We start from the raw sequence: 19,063 nt of genomic DNA on the forward strand, positions 1-19,063 counted from the left end.
TTCTCTGGGCTGAGAATCCTGGTCCTCTGGGCCCCTTTCCAAATGATTTCCATCACCGCTCAGCTGCCGAGGACATGATTAACGGTGAGTGGGGGAGGAGTGGGGACAGGCCAAGCAGGCTATTGATCCACTAGAGACCCCCGGAGTGGGGAAGGAAGGGTAAGGCCTCTGAGGTCATCCTGGTCATCCCTTCACCCTGGAATGTTCTTTGCAGGGCCCAGAGTGGAGACTGCAGGCCTGCAAGCTTAGATGCTGGCTGGGAACCCAGGCTCCCACAATAAGATTACAGCAAGGAAGGGCTAATTGATTCTGATGGATCTGAGAAGGAGGGGGGTATGAATGGAGAGTATGAAGGAAGGCAAGGAAGGAGGGTAGTGGATCAGAAGAGCCAGTCTGGGAAACCCCCTTGCATCAGCACGAGCTAATACAATTATGGTGCACCCTGCCCCCACTTCTTCAGTCCCTCCCCTCCTGGGAAGCCAGCCACTGCCAGCCTCACCTCAACTCCACAGAGGGGCACAAGGGGGCAGAAAGCTGTCCTAAAGCCTCAAGACTGGGGACCCAGATGAGAAAGAAAGGTGGAGACAAAGGCAGGCCCCTGAGGCAAAGATGGGACACAGCCAGAGGCACAAACAGGGAAACAGGTTCTGCTCACCCTTCCTTATCCACACAGCTTCACTGGGCCTCTTTCTCAGCCCACTTCTAGAGCAATGTCTCTGTAGTATGGTGAGGGGGAAGCCAAAAGTGGATCCCATGGCTCTCTCACTCCTTCCTCAGCCTGAAGCCTACAGATGTCTGAGAACGGGGAGCAGAAGTCAGGTCACTGGGACAGACTCTTTTAGGACAGAAAGGACAGGAAGAAGGAAAGGAACTCCAAGAGAAGACTCCAGGCTGGCAGAGGGAGAGAGCTAAACAGAACCTCAGACTAGAGCAGGGAGAGGACCTGTGAATGGAGAGAGAAAAACAGCAGGGAGACCTGGGGCTGGGGGAAAGCTGAGGAAACAGGGCTGGAAGAAGGGGCCTGGCTCCTCCCTTCCAGAAAGAGCAAGGAAGGAAAGGAAGGGACACCGGAAGAGGAGGAGAGATGGCACAGGGTACAGCCAGCCACCCAAGGACACTGAACTGAGAAACAAGCCAGACCTGGCCTCGTCCACTGACTGCAGAAGCAGAAGGTCTTGACAAGCTTCCCTCCCCAGACTCAGGCCACATGAGAGAAGTCCAAGCTCAGGTCTCTAGATGGCTACAGTCACCGTGGTCAGGAGCCAGGGCCTCAGGGCTGAGCATCTTAGAAGGACCTAAGACAGGTCCAGAACAGGAGATGGTGCGATGGTATCAAATGCCCACCAAAACATGAGTCCTTCCCCACTCCACAGATGTTAAGAGACATCCCAGTACCATGGTTGGTTCTAGACAGCTACACCCTCCAAGTCAGAGCTTAGGCACTCTCCTTGGGGTTTTGCAGACTTCCTTCCGTCCTCTCCCCTGATCTGAGTGGTACAATTTGGATTCCTCCTCACCCTGACCCCCAAACTCCCAATGCCACTTGTGGTCCTTTGGGTCCAGTTTCTGACACATTTTGTTTTTGTTCTGTGTATAGCTTTAGGGAAGAGGATGCGGGGCAAGGTGCAAACAGGCCAGAGGAGAGAGCGTCCTATATTGCCCTGTGAATGGACCCATCTGGGCCCCATCCCGTCTGGGGGCCTCAGAGTCCTCATCTGTGAAACTGGCATCACCTCCCCCTTGTCCCCTCTCATCTCCCAAAGAGAAGGATCCAAATACAAAAGCTACAGAAAGATTAGCGTCCAAACCCTGGTCCTGGAACCCATGGGGCACATGACTTTGAGGATACTGTGTCCTTACCCGGAACCACCATTAACATCTTCTGAAGAATGGAGACAAGACGCTGACCTCTCAGGGAGGAATAAGAAGTCAATTAAATGTAGAAATGCCTGTACCAGTTTGACACACCAAGGCACCCATAGGTGCCTGGACCTGGCATCAGTCGGAGAAGATGCGCTGGGCCTGTTCTCCATAGCCCTTTCTAGCCTGCCAGCTGCACACTGACCACTGCATCCACCAGACAGCACTCCAGCCAGGGCCCTCCACTAGGGCACGGTGTCTGGAACACGCAGTTCATAGCCCAAACCAGGCATGAACGCTGTGGGAGGGGAGCCAGGTGTCCCAAGAGGACACCAAAATAGTGCTGGCCAGGATGGGAAGCGGGCCAAAGAAGAGGTGAGTTGAGGGTGCAGGAAGACAGGGGGACAAGAGGCTGCCTCTCAATCAGAGAGCACAGAAATGGAAGCCCAGGAATGCAGTCCTAGAACCCCACCCCCACCATAAGGGAAGACATAATGGGAGGAAATGGGGTGGGGCTGAAGCTGAAAAGCTTTAGGTTGGGTGGCAGGTAGCACCTCCCATGAGACACCATACGGCCATTCTCTATACTCCTCTTTTAATTAAAAAAAAAAAAACAAAAACAAAAAAACCACCTCTAAAACAGTCTTCCATTTGCAGCACAAAATCTCAAATTCCTCTTCACCTTCATCGGGAAGCCCCGTACCCAGAGTCTCCATTCTCACTTGGCTCCACACCCTAAGAATCATCTTGAAAAACCCAGAACTCACATCTACCATCCACGGGTCTACTCAGACCCCTTGAAGAATAAGGCCGCTTTCCAACCAGACAGCTGTTCCCATCCAGCTCTTCCCCAGCTGGGCTGCACCTGGGCCCTCCCACCTGGCTCGGTATTGCTCTAGACTTCCTTCCCCAGGCTTTCTGCCTATGGGAAGTAGAGTAAGGCTGAGGGTGTGGGTGGGAAAGCAAGCAGGAACTGTAGCCACCTGGGAGACAAGGAGGAACCCAACTGCTATCCCCATGCTTGAAGGAGGGGCTGGGGACAGGGAGAAAGAGGACAGAGGGTCTGTCCCTCATGGGCCTTGGATTAGAAGAACCATGCTTGGCCCACCAGGCAGGGCAGGGTCACAGGGATTTCCCCCAGAGGCTACAGGAACTGTCTGGCTATGCTAGACCCTATATAACAGTGATGACATCCTCCTGCCTTTACCTCACACTGAAACTCTCCTCCTACAATAGGCTTGCCCCCTAGTCCCCAGCCTTCTGAGGAGGGTGACTGCTGGTGAGGAGAACAAGGGGACAGATTGCTAATCCACTATCACATTTGTGCAGGCAGGCAGCAGTGCCTCGTGGCTCTTGTCAGACTGGAAGTCCTCTCTCTCTCTCTCTCTCTCTCTCTCTCTCTCTCTCTCTCTGTCTGTCTGTCTGTTCATAGCTCCAGCAGATAGTGACACATCTCCCAGTATGTGCTCCATGTTGTTCCACTTCCTAGTCACCACCCTTGAATGGCCTCAAGGCTGCACCACAGAAAATGGATAGGAAAGAGAGTTGGGGCCCCATGAACAAAGCCAGAGAAGTGACCTTCCAGCCAGCCTCCCTCCTGCAGGCATCATCAGGCTCATCCTCTCATTCATAGATGAGTGAGCCAGTCCTGAGCTTCTTCAGCCCCAGCCAAGAAGCAGCCTTGTCATCACCCAGGGAGGCCCCAGGCCTCCCTGATCCTGATAGGAAAGGGCTAAGACCCAATTGAGCACTTTCCTCAGTGCCCACTCCTGCTTCCTGACCCACCCCCAAGATCACTTGTTAAATATATTCATTATCACCCCTGATAACAGTATCAAACTTGGAGGGGCTGGAGAGATATGGGTGAATGGAAACTAGAAGCCCCAGCATGTAGAATCCCAAGCAGACTGAGGGGCAGCTGGTAAGAAGCTGGCCTCCCACTATGCCCCCCATAAGGCTCGGGGCTGATGGGCACAGATACCTTGGCAACGGAGATGAAGGTGAACCTGAAACAGGAAGACTAGTAAAACACTGAGGAAGCCATCACAGTCTAGATCTAAGCTATTGTCCAAAGAAGAGTGAGACAGTGCCGGGTGTGGGGACACAGGTCAAGCACTGAAAAGCAAGTGCGTGTTCACTTCTCCAGGTGGCAACGAAGTAGGGTCTTCTCTGGAGATCCAATAAGCCCAAGTATAGACATCCAACAACAGGGACAGGAGTTTGCCTGTGAAAACAGCTCAGCCTGGCAACGGGACGCAACTGATCCACTCTTTGTGTTCCTAATTTAAACACTGAACAGAAAACTGGGCTCCAAGCGTCTGAAAAGAGCTTTTAGAATAAGCCATAAAGAGCCAAAGCCACCTGGAGGAAGCAGTGTAAAGAGAAGGAAGGCTACAAGATGGTCACAATACCCTCAGGGAGAGGAAAGAAGAAATCACATCCATGGAACAAGAACAGGATGCTATTAAATAAGAAGAGCCTTCAGGGAACTTGAAGGTCTTGGGAATGCTAAGGCCCTGAAGCCCCAGCAGAGCCACGCAACATGCTTTGCTCTCTGTCACTCTAGAAAGACAGGACTCTCCCCTCTTGGATTCAGCAAGACTCTCAGGTCCCAGACCTCACAAAAAAAAAAAAAAAAAAAAAAAAGCTTGGCTACATTTAAGACCAGCAAATGTAAAGGTCTGCCTATGAGGAGGGTGTACACAGGCCAGTAAGAAAGATGAGGGACCAAAGGCTGGAATTGAAGACCAATTAGCCTGGCAGCCTGGGGAGCCCACAGAGGGTCTTGCTGGTCCCTGTCATGGACCCCTGTAGAGGTTGCCCAATTGTTGCCCAAGAGGCAGAAGACCTCCAATATCCAGGTAGGGATGTGGCTGCACTCAGAGGTTAGACTGCTACTCAGCAGCTCATGCATGCAGAGCTGGCTCTCTACCCCACTGCGGCCCAGGCCACTGCCCATGGCCTGGGAATGCTATGCTCTGCCTGCAGTGTCCTGGGCTGCACTCGGGTTCAGGCCACCAACGCTTTCCAGCTAGGACTCCTGCATTGGTCTTGCCCTTGGCTTGCCTTTCTCTGCCCATGGGTCATTTACCAGCACCGGCAGTCTCATCCTGAGAGTTGTTGGCGTCCACGGCACTCCAGACTCCCCAGTACAGCAGGGTGGTAGGAAGACCCCAGGGTCCCAGAAGACCATGTGTCCCAAGGAGGCCATGGGGGACCTGTGGGTTGGCCTTTGCCCCAGTCACCAAGCATATATCTATTTTTATCTAGGACCCAGTAGGCAGCCAGCCAAGATTTCTCTATCTGGGGTCACCAGGCTGGCCAGGGCAAAGGGAATGACAATGCCCTAGGGGAGACCCTGCAGGTTGGGGGAGATAGAGAGAAAGGGGTCTATGGGAAGGAAGGAGAAGGGAAGGGGCCTCCTTTGAACTGGCATTAAGGACAAGATGGGGTCTGCCTGGTTTCTCCAAGATAAATACTGAGAGTGATCTGGTGACATGAGCAGAGACAGAAGCAGACAGGAGACAGTGACCAAAGCAGAGAGAGAAGGAGATGATAGGGGTGATCATATCCACCCAGAGACAGCAGTGTCAATGACTTGGCCCCCTGCCCTGGCCCGGAGCCAAGAGGACTCCCACCCCCTTCCCAAAGGAAGCTAGCCTCTTTCTTCTTGCTGGGACCACTCAGCCTTGGTCCAGGGCCTCAAGAATCCATGAACCTTTTCAACACCCATCTCTGCTCACTAACTTACATAGGAAATAAGCCAAGCTCACTGGGGGTGGCGAGTGGGCAGGGCCTCCTGGGAAGAGAGGGGACAATGGAGAAGGGGAAAGGGTGTTCCTTTGTCCCTCTGCAGGCTTGGGAGCTCAGATCCACACAAAGACCTTTACAAAGGGCCTTTGGCTCTCAGAGGGGGAGATAAATGGAGAAGGGAGGGAGGGGACAAGAGAGACCCCAGAGCTGGAAATGCTCCTCTGTGGGTATGGGAAGCAAGATGGAAGCTGTTCTCACAGTTCTACAGTCAGCTGCAGAGCTCAGGAGGAGGGAGAACAGGGAGGGCTCTGGAAGTGGGGTTCATGCTCTCATAAGCAGGGGTGCAGAAAAATGGGGTCCAGAGTCCCCACCCACCTGCTGGCGGCAAATGAGGGAGAGATCATTGTGCAAAGCACATGCAGATCTAACCTCATGCTATCTCCAGAGAAGGGGCTATCCTCAGATACCTTGCAGCCTTTTCTTTCATCTGACTGGAGTAGGGGAGGGTGCTGTGAAGGCCGAGGCCAGGCTGGGGACTGCGAAATTCCCAGGTAGGAAGTACTACTGACTAATCAGGCAAAACTTTGACCTCTTGCAACCAAAGAACTCCATCCTCACTGAAAGGCCTAAGAGCGGCTAAGATGAGCCCAACACAACACAGGAGAGCCATGACTGTGTCCAGCACAGAAAAGGCTGTTTGTACTTTACTTATCCATATTCATGTTTTAGTCATTTATCTATTTATTGAATCGGGCGTGCCAACGTTCATGAGAAGTGCTTAGAGAACAAGCTGCAGGAATTAGCTGTCTCTCACACCACCCTATGTGGCCCCCAGAGATTGAACTCATGCTGTCTGTGGCAAGTGTAACTCCCGAGCCATCTCTCCAGCCTAAAAAGGCTGTTTTTAAAGGCATCAGCTGTCATCGTAGTAACCGACTTGCAGCTCATGTGCCAAGTCAGAGACCCCCCAAGCATAGGGTTCTGCATATAATCAGAGCCACTCTTCTAGAGGGGCTTCATGCAGACATATGGAGGGGTCAATCAGGTGCTCCAGAAGGCCTTCCTGATTCAGAAGGAGACATGCAACATAAACATCAGCAACATGCTGAAAACACTGCTTGCCTCAGTTCCCCAGATCGCTCACTAATTACCCAAGGTCTGTGTTCTCACCCCAGTTTCCTAAACACAGGAGCAGAGGGTCCCAGCTCCATCATCTCACACCTGCCACCAGGTCGGCCTGGCCCCTGGGCTCACGATATTTTACAACTAGCCCTCTCTGATTTTTGTCTCCAGGATGCTGTGAGCTAATCTGTCTCCAGGCTTCACACACACACACACACACACACACACACAAACAGGAGCTTCCAGGCCTGCCTGCTCCTCCTACACCAACCCCAGCTGACCCCAGCATTCCAGCCTGCAGACTACCAAGAGTGACAAGAGAGAGAAAGAAGATGCCAAGCAGGACAGAGTGAGGACAGGGACAAACAGTGCCACCTGCCCCCCAACCCCTTCCTCACCTCCCACTCTGGCCTCAGAGCTTGGCATGTACCATGCCATTTTGGCATGTACCACCTTCTGGGAAGCTGGCTCTTCCTCGAAGCCTGGTGTGGTGGGCTCCGTTCTCCCTACTTCCCAACTGAAGTCACTGAAGCTTAGAGACATGGAAGTCATTTTGCCCATAGTACCCAGCTAGGAAGCAGCCAGCCTTAAACCTCAGGTGACAATTCCCAAAGCCACATAGCTTCCTTTCTGAGCCTCTGGAAGTAGGCAGCAGCCACACCAGCAGGAAGGAATTTTGTAGGAAACAAGAGAACCACAGAGAAACCGCCCCCTGCCGTGGCTCCATTAAAAGGCAAAGGAATAAAGGAGCCCTGCTTAGCATAGTGAGTGGCTGGGGGTCAGGAGGCCGTCTGGGTGCCTCACACGTCTCAATGCAGTCTGCCAGCTGCCGTGGTGGGAGCTGAGGGGGCAGTAGAGGAGGGGGACAGTCTGGCATGGCTGGGTCCGAGCTGACTGCCCACAGATGGCCTCAGCTTGGTGCCCAGAAACATTCGCTTTTGCTCCAACATCATTCAACTGTTACAGCCCAGCAAGTGCCAGGCACTTAGGCCCCACACTCCAACCAGCTCAAAGAACAGTCAAGGTGAATGTCAAGGGTCATGTCCAATAGCCCATCACCCACCTGCCCAGCATGTGCTTTAGGGTGGGAGGGGGAAGGGGGCTGAGTGCCATACCTTGCAACTCTCCTAGCCCAGTGCACTATGCCTCAGTTTCCCCCTCAGCACTGAGGCACTCAAGCCAAAAGGCTGAATGGGGAGGGCAGGGAAGGTGTCAGAGGCCTGAGGGAATCAACCCAATGCTCTAAGTATCCGTCTAACAGGTGGAGGACATTCACGCAAAAGCCAGAGCCTGGCAGGGGGAAGCTGGAAGGCCTAGAAGGCAGTTACAGCCCAGGCACAATGTCTTCTCTTTGAGATGCTTGAGTCATTCCATATTGCTCCCCAGGAAACACACACACTCAGCAGACTAAAAGCTCCACTCCTCTCCAGTGTCCTATAAAGGCAGCTGGAAATAACAAGGTTCTGATTCCTGCTGAAATTCACCACACTTTTTACAAAGACTGAGCATCCCACAGGTAATTCCAAGGTGGTAAAGAGAGGGAGAGCATCATGCTAAAGCCCTGTGGACTTCTCTGATGGCCAGCTTTGCCCCCACAGGCTCTGACCTACTCTCCTCTGAGTGAAGAGGCCTGGCCCTTCCTCTGCCCCACCCCCACCTCCACCTACTCTCCCAGGTCAGTCTCACGAATAGCAGCATGAGACTCTCAGCCTCCCCACTCCTTCCTCCCCAGCAGGCAAACCTCCGACCCTCACACTTCTGATGCATCTTATATCCTGGAGGACCATATGAATACTATCACTCAATAGCAATAGCAACGATGATGATGATGACGGCCACAAAGCTGACCATACTTTCATCACATGTTGTCAATATGCTATACACTGATAGAACAGCGGAGGAAACCGAGGCACATACTTATCCATACAGATTCCTAAAACTGCTGAAAAGTCCATGCTGAACTCAGTGTCATTCCCAAGCCCACTGGGAAGCTGCCGCCCCACACAGTCTCCTCTGTAGCAGAGAAGCTATCTGCTCCTGCAAGACAGATAGATACACAGGAAGGAACAGTTGGAGCATGAAAGCTGGCCAGAGAAAGAAGGGAGAGGAAGACTCCCAGGTTGGGAGCAGGCCAGGGTTCTGGGCCAGAACAGCAAAATAAAGGAGATGTGGCCAGAGGTCTCTTTTCTCCCCTGTACCTCTTGCCATAAACTACTAGCTTCTCCTCTCCCCCCTCCCATTCCCAACCTGCCAGCAAAGTCAGTGACATGGACAGCAAGGCCAGCAGTTCCCAGCCGGGGACTTCTACACTGAGACTTGCACAGAACCCAGGTCCTGACAACCCCACACCTACTCAACCTTCATTCCCATCCTGCAACTCTGCAAGAGAAAGACCCACATGCCTGGCCAAGGTCTCAGGGTCCCAACAAAGCCAGGCCTGTCCCCTGGGAGTGACACCTGGGCTGGGCAGCAGGTGAACCGAGCCAAAAGGACAAGGCAGAGAGCCAAGGCATACTAGGTGAGTTCTTGGCTCAACAACCTAGCCTGCCCGGTCCAAGTTCTTGGAGTTGGGGTGGGGGGTGTCATAATAGAGGTGAAATCAGAGATAAGGACAGATAGTCAGCTTCCTGAAGGTTCACTAAGGGAGAAGGAACTGCTGGCTGATACAGCATCCCACCTACCCCTAAAACACACACAACATGCAAACTTCTGTGTGGTCCTGCCACAAGAGAAATACTGGTCAACAAGTTTCAGTCACCCCATGCCCCACCCCCGTGAATCATCTCCCCTGTGCCAGGAACAGATTAAAAATGTAGAGCCCTGACTTCCAAGGCCTCTTCACAGGTCACAAGCATCTCAAGGCCAAACCCTTTATCTCTGCATTCAAGCCCCTGCCTATACAGGCCCTTCCCACCTTCTAACCCTTCCTCCCCTCCCCCCATTTCTCTGAGCTTTGAGCCCTACTGAAACACCCATGCCTCCCCTCTGGGTTGGTGAATGCCTACTTGTCTCTAAGGACCCCATCCTCTGCAAGGGCTTTCCAGACAACCTCAGGCAGAACAGATCTGGACCCAGATGACACCACACCTGATTGGAAGATGAGCCTCACTGGGACACTACTCCCATGATCGGACTAACGCCAGTACCCTTAGAGTTGGCTGTTATCTCAGGAGTGGGTCTCCTACAAAAGGAGAGTCCCAGCAAAGGAAAGGGTTTACCGAGTGAAGGCAAATCCCAAATGGATCAAATGAAAGTCCTGGAACTCTAAAACTATAGAGGAAGAAGTAGGGGAAATGTTTTGGAGATACAGGTGCAGGCAAGAAGTTTCTGAGCAGGGATCCAAACATTAACGGTTAGATCCTCCATCTGACTCAGATATAGCATTCCTGGGTATTAACCCAAAAGACTCCACATTCACGCAGCACAGGGACATTGAGGCACGGGCTGGCAAGAGGGTTCAACAAGTAAAAGTGCTTGATAAGCAAGTCTAAGAGCTTGAGCTAGATATCCGAAATCCACATAAAGGTGGAAGGCAAGAGCCTACTCCACAGAGTTGTACTCTTGATTTCCGTTGCAAGTGGGCACCCATAGCCACACACGATTATAATAAACAAAAAGTTTAAATTCTGTGCGTGTGGTGTGTTATATATGTGTTTGTGTGTATATGGGTACATGGTAGGAAGTGAGCACACATATGGAGGCCAGAAACCAATGTTGGGTATCTTACATGTCTGTGGCGTGTGTGCACATGTGTGTGCAGGTATACTCAGAGAGGTCAGAGGGGGATGTTCCACCTTGTTTCTTTGATACAAGGCCCCTCACTGAACCTGGAGCTAACCTAGTGGCCAGCAAGCAAGCCTCATCAATTCTCTGTAACCCATGACAATGGAGTTACAGTGTGTATGTGGCTTTGCCCTGATTTCTATACGAATGCTGGGATCTGAACTCACATCCTCATGCTTGTGTCGCAAGTAGTCCTACTCACTGAGCCATCTCACCGGCCCCCACCTTATTTTTTGAGACAAGGTCTCTCACTAACTGTGGAACTCGCTCATTCAGCAAGACTCGCCAGCCAATAAGCATCCATGATCTTCATGCCTCTGCCTCTCCACCACTAGGATTACAGGTACACCCACATGCATGGCTGTTTACCTGGGTACTAGGGACTTGAATTCAGGTTGTCATGCTTGCCCAGGAAGCATTTCATCAACTTAGTTGTCTCCCCGGCTCCTAAAACACCATTCTAAACACCCCCAAACCCCAATATTAAGATGAACTATGATAATTAAAATTTTAACATTTTTCTGGGCACAGTGGTACATGTGTTTAATCCCAGCACCCAGGAGGCAGGAGTAGGCAGACCTCTGTGAGTTTAAGGTCTTTCCGGTCTACATAACAAGTTCCAAGCTAGCCAGAGCTACATAGTAAGACCCTGACTCAAAAAAAACGAAAACAAATTTTAAAAGAAAGAAAAGCTATCATCCATTTCAGATGTTCTGTCACTGTAGCACAAACTGACTGAGACTCTCAGTAAAGCAGCATGAGTGTACACAGTGCTTCAGAGGGCAGGCGGGCGGGAGAGGGGAAACCAGGTGACTGAAGGATAAAGAACGGACATGTAAAAGAGAAGAAGGAGGGTGAATGGAGGAAAAGAAATATGGAAAGGGAGGAGGCTTAAAAGGTGAGCAAGCACATTGGAATAAAGAACCTCCTTCTGGGTGTAGAGCCAACCTGACACCCAGGACCACAGTGCACAGAGCACGGGACTTCAGCAGCATCCAAAGACTCTGAGGATCATGTCTGTGGCTCCTCCAGGCCATTCCTGACCCAGCTGGCTTCAGCTATGTCAAGACAACATAGGGTGAAATGGGAGTGGATAAGGGCATGGAGACGTTTCTGAAAAGGATGCTGGCAGAAATGCCTGGGGCAGCTGTGCCCAGGCAAAGGTTTACACTGAAGCCAGGAGACACCTGCTTCAGGCTCCCATGACCGCCGCCCACTGCCAGCTCCAGCTGGTTGCCAAATCACATCTCCCTGGTCTCACTGGTTTCAAACCTGGCAAAGTGCTATCAGCTGACTTCATCCAATCCTGCACGTGCTTCTGCTGACCTTCAACCACACCTGACCTTGACCCCATTGGTCAAACCCTGGCTCTTATTCTCATATATGCACCCTCTGCTTGGCATCCAAAGGAACCCAACCTCAGGTGGAGACCAAGTTTAAGAGGGAGATCAACTAGCTCCACTGGATGGCAAGCCAGCCCTTCCTAATCCTGTCCACATGGATGTGGGTTTCCATTTGGTCCTCTCTCCTTCCACAGGAGTCTCTGCCTTAACGCATCTCCTCACACTTCCCTGCATCCACTGAGCATCTTTGTGCTATAAAACCTTTGTTAAGTTCCTGGGACAGCAAGCTCACTGAAGGTTAGTCTTGACACAAGTCCCTTGCTTATAGACTTACAGGGGAAACAGTCTTTTGAATAAACATTCCCAGAGTGGCCCACCAACTCTTCCTGTTCCTGGAGAGAAAGGAACATGGAATTGGGGATGGTTCAGTTGATAAAATGCCTGCCATACAAGCATGAGAACCCGAGTCCAGATCCTCAGAAGCCACATACAAAATCTGGCATCAGTGGCATACTTCCTTAATCCTCAACACTTGGGAAAGAAAGGATAAAAATGGGAGGATCCTGGAGCTCATTGGCCCACCAGACCAGCCAAATTAATGAGCTTCAGGGTCAGTGAGAGATCATGTTTCAGAAAATAAGGTGGAGATTAATCAAGGAAGACCAACTGATACCAACCTCTGGCCTCCACATTCATGCATGTGCACCAGCGTGCACACACACCCACACATGCACATACGCACACATGCACACACACACACACACATACACACACACACAGATACACACACACACAGACACACACACACACAGACACACACACACAGGGCGGGGCACAGATACACGGAAGTGGAGCTCGTCTATTTTACTATCCTGGAATAGGGCTCTGGACACCTCGGCTGTCCAGGCTGGGAAGGGTTAATTGGTCAGAAGCATCAGGATTTGGAAATCAGAGCTAAGATACTAAATGGGGTGGGGGTGGGCCTGGGTACCAGCCACCTCTTGAGTAGATGGAAAACCTCTGCTCTCCTCTTTTTCCCTGAGGGCTGCCTTAGCTTGCCTGCCCTTGGAACCATTCTGCCAGGGGACATTGGCAAGTTCATACAGCAAGCAGGGAGGCAATAGCTGGCTTCTTGCCCATCTGGAAAGAGAGAAGGAATGAGGCCCTACCTTCAGCCTCATACCCTCCTGTTCCTGCCAGGGACTGGGCCTGCCCCAAGGCAGAACATGAAACTGAGGAGGAGGTAGTCAGCTGAGTGCCACCGACTCCACTGCAGTGCCACTCTCTAGCTCCCTTCTCTGCCCCAAGTCCCATGCTGAGGCCACAGAGAGGTGCTTAGGACCTGGCATAGCTACCACAGGGTTAAACATTGGGGTACCATGAGTCTCCCCCCCCCCCAAGATACTGCTAATGCTGTTGTCAAAATACCCGGCATGCTTCATTTATAGAAAGAGTCCCTGATTGATTCTTGCTGGGTCTTCTTACGGCCATCAACATGGAAGCATACATGTACAAAGCAGACATCAGAACGTATGATCGCCAAAAGCCACACGTGAAAATAACCACAGGGAAGTCAGTCACAAGAACCCCTGATGGCTGCCAGTAGAGGACACAATCAGTCAATCGTGTATCTTCACGTTGTGGAATACCACCCAGCCACGAGAAGGAGCGATCTACAACCAAGTACAAGAATAGGGATAAGATTCACAGCCGTAGTGTGGCTCATAAGTCAGGCACAAAAATCCACGTTCCACTCCATTCATAAGAAATCCTATGCCAGTCTGTATTGTCCTGCTGGAAGGCAAGATAGTAAACATCCCCCTGAGGGGAAACCAGTAGTGGGAAGAGGCAGGAAGGAGATCCTTGGGGTGCTGGGCTGGAAAACATTTCTCTTCTCCCACCTTCCTCCTCGCAACTGGTGATCAGTCCCAGGACCTTCTATATCTAGGCAAGTCCTCTATGACCAAGCTCTACCTCCTCCTGCCCTTTCTTTGAGATAGGGTCTCACTATATAGCCCAGTCTGTCCCTTCACTCACGATCCTCCTTCCTCAGGCCTCTGAACAGTTGGGATCATAGGCATACCAGAGGCTCTGTTTCTTAACTCTATGTGTGGAGCACAGAGACTTAAGTGTCTCAGTTACTAGGGAGCCTGCACACACTTCTGTGAAACACTCTAACTGAACCATGGAGTGGGTTGGGCCTCATAAGCCACCGTGTTTATGAGTCAGGGGTCACTCTGCCACCTCACACTGCCTCCACACTCTCTCTGTGCCCTGTTCCTACCCAGCCTCAGCCTCACTCTGCCCTCTCTGTCATCATCTCCTTCCCGGAAGAACTGCTCATCTACCCAGGATCCTGACTTGGCCTTTACTCCTTTCACAGTATAACGATGGCCCATAGAAGGGCCTCATGGTGAGTCAAAGCAGCTACAGAAAGTCTCTAAACATCTCTAGAAAGTCCCCACCCAACCCCCATCCCAGCACCTTTGAGCAGGGTACTCCTTCCCCTAGACCTTTTCTCTTCCCTACCTCTGCTCCAGCCCCCTATCCTATGGAAGCACCACGTCCTCCCTCTGCCAGTCACTCTGCTGTCATCACATGACAGGCTGACCCCACCCCTGCTGCCTCCCCCAGGCCCTCCCACCTCCATCCAGCACTATTGTCAGAAAAGTCCTCATCTGCAGTCCTCTCCATCTCTCCCACCTAAGGATTGTCCCCTAGGGCAAGAGCAAGTGCTGTCTGTCTGATTTCTGCCTTGTCCCCAGCTCCTCACTTGATGTCACTTACTTGAATCAACATGGAGCAAATGGACAACCAGACTCCTACCTCGCAGGCAGCCTTTGGAAAAGGCAACAGCTGCATTTGGGGACAAAACGCCAACCCCTCTGGGGCCAGGACACCTGAGTGTGGTGGTAGTTCTGGCATTCACTTGCAATTTGACATTAGGCGACTCACTGTGCTTCTCTGAGCCCTGGGGTGCTTGCTTGTGAAACACAAGGCAGATGGAGCAGAGCCAGGGCAACTTTGGAAAGATGCACAAGTGTTTGTGTTTGTGTGTGCAGCAGTTGTGTGGGGGCCCGTAGCTTTCATCACGTCCTCTCTGAGAGCTGTGGTCGCCTTAGGTTCAGAGCCATGAACTTCAGCTCTGGGACACTAGAATCCTGGCAAACTAGAAGAAGAAAAGGAGGTGACCCATCCCACAGGAGTGAGAGCTGTCAGCGCTGTAGGATCTTACAATAGGGGTGACTGCAGGCCTGCTAAACTTCAGGGACTCCAGGCTTCGAGAAGCAGAGGCCAGACAGGCAGCCCCAAAGGGTGGCTTTAAGGAGGGAGGAGGAGGAATCATCCTGAATTATCTTCCCTCTACTCCTGCCACCATCAGACAAGCACCCACTTGTTTTGGATACGGCACAGAGTGAGGAGGCGAGGCTGGCACATAGAGATGCCCGCCAGGCCCTTTGGCGCCCAGGTCAGAGAAGCTTGGCGGGAACACTCAGGAGGGATGCCAATCCCCACCCTCCTTCCTCCTCAGGCCCTCACAGGAGCCTCAGGTGGGCACAACATACACAAACCATGAGGACCAAAGAAACCAGTTGAGGGCCATGAGATGGCTCAGCTGGTAAAGGCACCCACTGCCAAGCCTGATGCCATGAGTTTGATCCTGGGGACATGTTGGAAGAAGAGAAGTGACTCCCAGAGGTTGTCCTCTGACTTCCACACATGTACCATGGTACATGCACACAACACACATACACACACAAATTGAAATACTTTTAAGAATTAATAACAACAACAACAACAAAAGCCAGCTGAGAGGTATAAGATCCAAGCTCAGACAGTGCAAAGCTGGAGGAGACAGTGCCCTCTAACAGGGAGGAGGGGCAGGTCTCAGATTCAGGCCTGCCAGTGTAGTGACTGCTACAGAGACAGAGTGGATAGGAGTGGGTAGAGGGGGCTCCTCAGCAGAGTGAGAAAGGCAACATGCAGAGGAGACATGAGACCACAGTGGGCAAAAGAGGCAGCCTGAGCCAGAGAACAGCAAGGTTTTGAGAAGAGAGTCAGGGACATGAGCCCAGCCGGCCTCGGGGCAAGAAGTTGGCCCATGCAGGAATGGCGGCTGGCACGTGTCTGTGGCAGTGGGAGGGCCCTGGCTGCCAGCCCAGATGCCTGTAGCTTCTGAGCTGGGTTCCTGGGAGGGTGAGAGCCCAAGAGATGTTTATCCAGAACAAGAACGTGAGTCTCACACCTCCTCCAGCAAGGGCCCCAGTGATAGGCAGAGGCTGCTGTTTCTTGGGTTGCATAGTCTCCTGAGAGTAGCCTGTGAATGGGGTCCTGGGTAACCAAGAGAGCTGCCAGCCCAGCAGCCCCTGCTTGAGCCAGGACCTGGGCACATGGCTGAGATGGAGCTTTATTCGTGCAGATAAGGAGGGAATGACTCACAGCAAGCTCTCCCAGGAGGCTGCTGGAAAACAAGCTCATCCAAATGCAGACAGACACTTGTCCCTGAATGCAGACATCCCTGTCCCTGTCGCTGTCACACAGGGCACATACAAATCCCACTCCCTCCTCTCCCCCTGAGTCACCCATCTCCAGTGCCCCTGGTTCCTCTCCCAGATCTCAGCCCCAATTATTTATCCCTGCCCACCCTCACATGACCAATGGGCATCCCCCACCATGTCAAGGCTGGCTGCAGGGAGAGTGGGAGGGAGTAAGAGTTCTGAGCCCATAGACAGAAAGAGCAGAGAAGGGCTGGGGAACATGTCTGAAAGAGCAGCAGAATAAAACGAGGAAGCGGATGGTCTCAGCCTAGAGAGCTCTGCTCTCCAAGTTGGAGGTAAGGGCAACAGGGTGCCCTCGTGTCTGAGATGCCTCCCAGGGCTCTCTACTCCAATCTGTAAACCCCAGGGAGCAGCTCAGACTCACCCTCTAAGGGAAAACCAAGATTTGAGCTAGGAAGAGACACTGTCTCCTCACCAACCCTGGACATCTTGCAAGGCAGAGGAGTGGGAGGCTCTGAAGCAGGGGTAGGGTTCAGGGAGGATATCCCAATGTCTCTGAAAGGACCTGCAGTCTAAGAGCTCTATCATGTCACCCCAGTTCTGCACTATCACCAATCATGTAGGATACCCAAGTCATACTCCCAGGCTCCCTGAGCACCCCCCCCCAACACACACACACACACACACACACACACACACACACACACACACACTGCCCAGGTTCCATGAGAATCCAGCTAGGGCATCAGCCACTTTAGGACACAGGTGACAATTCCGTCCTCGAATCTGTCCCCCATCATGACCAGTCACTGCCTACTGCCTTGCAGGACAGGGCATTTCATCTATAAATTCCCAACCCTATGCCTGTGGCTGTGGCATATACCCACAGATACCCTATCATCTGTCCCCTGGAGGGACAGCCAGCCACGTGGTGCAGTGGTGTGAGCATGTACATAAGTGCACATCGCCACATGGGTGCCGACCATAAGGAGGGGCCAGGATACGGTTGCGGGATGCACTTGGGGTCAAACCTGACTCTGTTGGCCTCAGGACCCCAGTCTCACCCAGAACACAGTTCAGCACACAACCCCACGAGGATGTGACCCCTACCCCAATGGAGAGGGAGGCTGGGGTTCCTGCAGGGGCCGGAGTAGAGCTGGCCAACACCTTCTTTGCCCAGGAAAATGCTAAGCCTGGGGTACCCAGCCAGGCTGCGCAGCCACAACAAGCACCTGCTTCCCTGGCTGTCACTACTTCGGCCCCTGGTCAGTTTCCCACATTCAAGACTCACCGAGAAAAGAACAGGAGGGAAGTTAAAGGGGCTCTGGTGGACTCACCCACCTCCACAGACCCTGTTGTAGGCCCCGCTGACCCTGACAACCCCTTCATCTTTATGGAAGTGACCAAGACAGCCACCACTCTGCCTCCCCGCCCCAAGCTAAGGGGATATTAACCTTTCCCTCCTTGGGCCAGCACCCTTGAGTGGTTCCAAATTCTCACCCGAACTAACTGTGCCTGCTGCCTTCCTCTCTCTGCCACTTTCTTTTTCTTCTTTTATTTGCTTTTTGTTTTATTGGTTTTGATGTTTGGGGTAGTTTGGGGTTTGAGTTTGGGTTGGTTTTAGTTTGTTTGAGAAACTACCTCACTATACTGGCCTTGGATTATAACCCTCCTGCCTCAGTGTCTGTAGCAGTGGATCACAAGTCTGCCACCAACGTCCCAGTGTATATTTGCCCTTCAAGGACACCAGAGGTCCAGGTGTGACCTCCACGGAACTGGCTGCAGGGCCCTTCCACGCTCCAACCCACACCTTCCCAGACTCCTTACTGTCCCAGCTGGACTGAGCTCTGCTGCGCCGGCTGCCCGCATCCAGCCCGCAGCGCCCTACCTGAAGCAGCAGCCGCCCCCTCTGGGCTCGCACCGCACCCCCGGGCTCACACAGCTCGGGCCGCGCCGAGCCCGGCGGTGTCCCGGGGGTCTGCGGACCGCAGTGGGGCGCAGGCTCGAGCACCTCGCAGCACACCAGGCTCACGGTGCAGCCCATCCGGCCCGGCGCCCGGCGGGCCCGGGGCGGGGACGCCGACTACCCGCGAGCCGGCCCGCCCCCGGCCGGCCCCAGCGACCTCAAGGCCCCGGGCGTCTGCGACGCGGGGACGGAGGGCGACGCCCCCGGCCCGCCCCGTCGGAGTCCGCCTCCGCCTCCGCCGCGGCTCCGCCAGGCGGCGGGAGTGCGGGGCCCTGCGAGGGGCGGCGACACGGACTCCGGAGGCAGAGGGAGGGGAGGGGACCCGAGGGCGCGGGAACGCAGGAGGGGCGGCTGCGGAGTCCCCAGGACAAGCTGAGCGAGAGAGACAGCGATGGTGTGACTAGTTTGTGAGCGACTAAGAGGCTTAAAACCAGAGAAAGGAACTGAGGGGACTGAGATGGTGGCGGGGAGGTCGAGTGGGGAGGTGTTGGCGGGGACGGGACAGGGGTCGAGCTTTGCCACGGTGAGAAGGGTGGGACGTGGAGCAGAAAACAGCGGACTTGGGGGTCGCTCTGTGCCCTGCTTCCAGGTAGTTGCTCGAGCTTGTAAAAGTAGCTCTAGAAGTCGCTAACCTCGGCCCCCAGTCAGTAGGACCAGTCCCCAGGCCAGCCTAGCCCAGAAAAAGGATGACCCCGGCATCAGGAAGCTGAGCGCTGTCACCGAGAGAGGCCACCCGA

The 19,063-nt window shown here is 53.2% G+C and overlaps 2 protein-coding genes across 5 annotated transcripts in view; one reads left to right on the plus strand and one right to left on the minus strand.

The window, feature by feature from the left end:
* Positions 1-18,419, minus strand: part of Tns1 (tensin 1) — a 207,111-nt gene extending 188,692 nt beyond the window's left edge. For all 3 annotated transcript variants that reach the window (XM_021664289.2, XM_060368608.1, XM_060368603.1), the window contains exon 1: positions 18,249-18,419. In XM_021664289.2, coding sequence (XP_021519964.1) covers positions 18,249-18,404 — 156 coding nt within the window. In that variant the 5' untranslated portion in view covers positions 18,405-18,419. The remainder of the gene's footprint in view (positions 1-18,248) is intronic.
* Positions 18,420-18,553: 134 nt separating this feature from the next.
* LOC110566457 (C-X-C chemokine receptor type 2-like) overlaps positions 18,554-19,063 on the plus strand; it is a 34,610-nt gene continuing 34,100 nt past the window's right edge. Inside the window, exon 1 of one of the 2 annotated variants that reach the window (XM_021664322.2) lies at positions 18,554-19,063. This exon is cut by the window's right edge and continues 546 nt beyond it. The gene's annotated coding sequence lies outside the window, so the exon portion shown is untranslated. The other variant, XM_021664307.2, reaches the window with a different exon arrangement.

This window comes from Meriones unguiculatus, chromosome 15 (genome assembly GCF_030254825.1).
Source record: "Meriones unguiculatus strain TT.TT164.6M chromosome 15, Bangor_MerUng_6.1, whole genome shotgun sequence".
NCBI lineage: Eukaryota > Metazoa > Chordata > Mammalia > Rodentia > Muridae > Meriones > Meriones unguiculatus.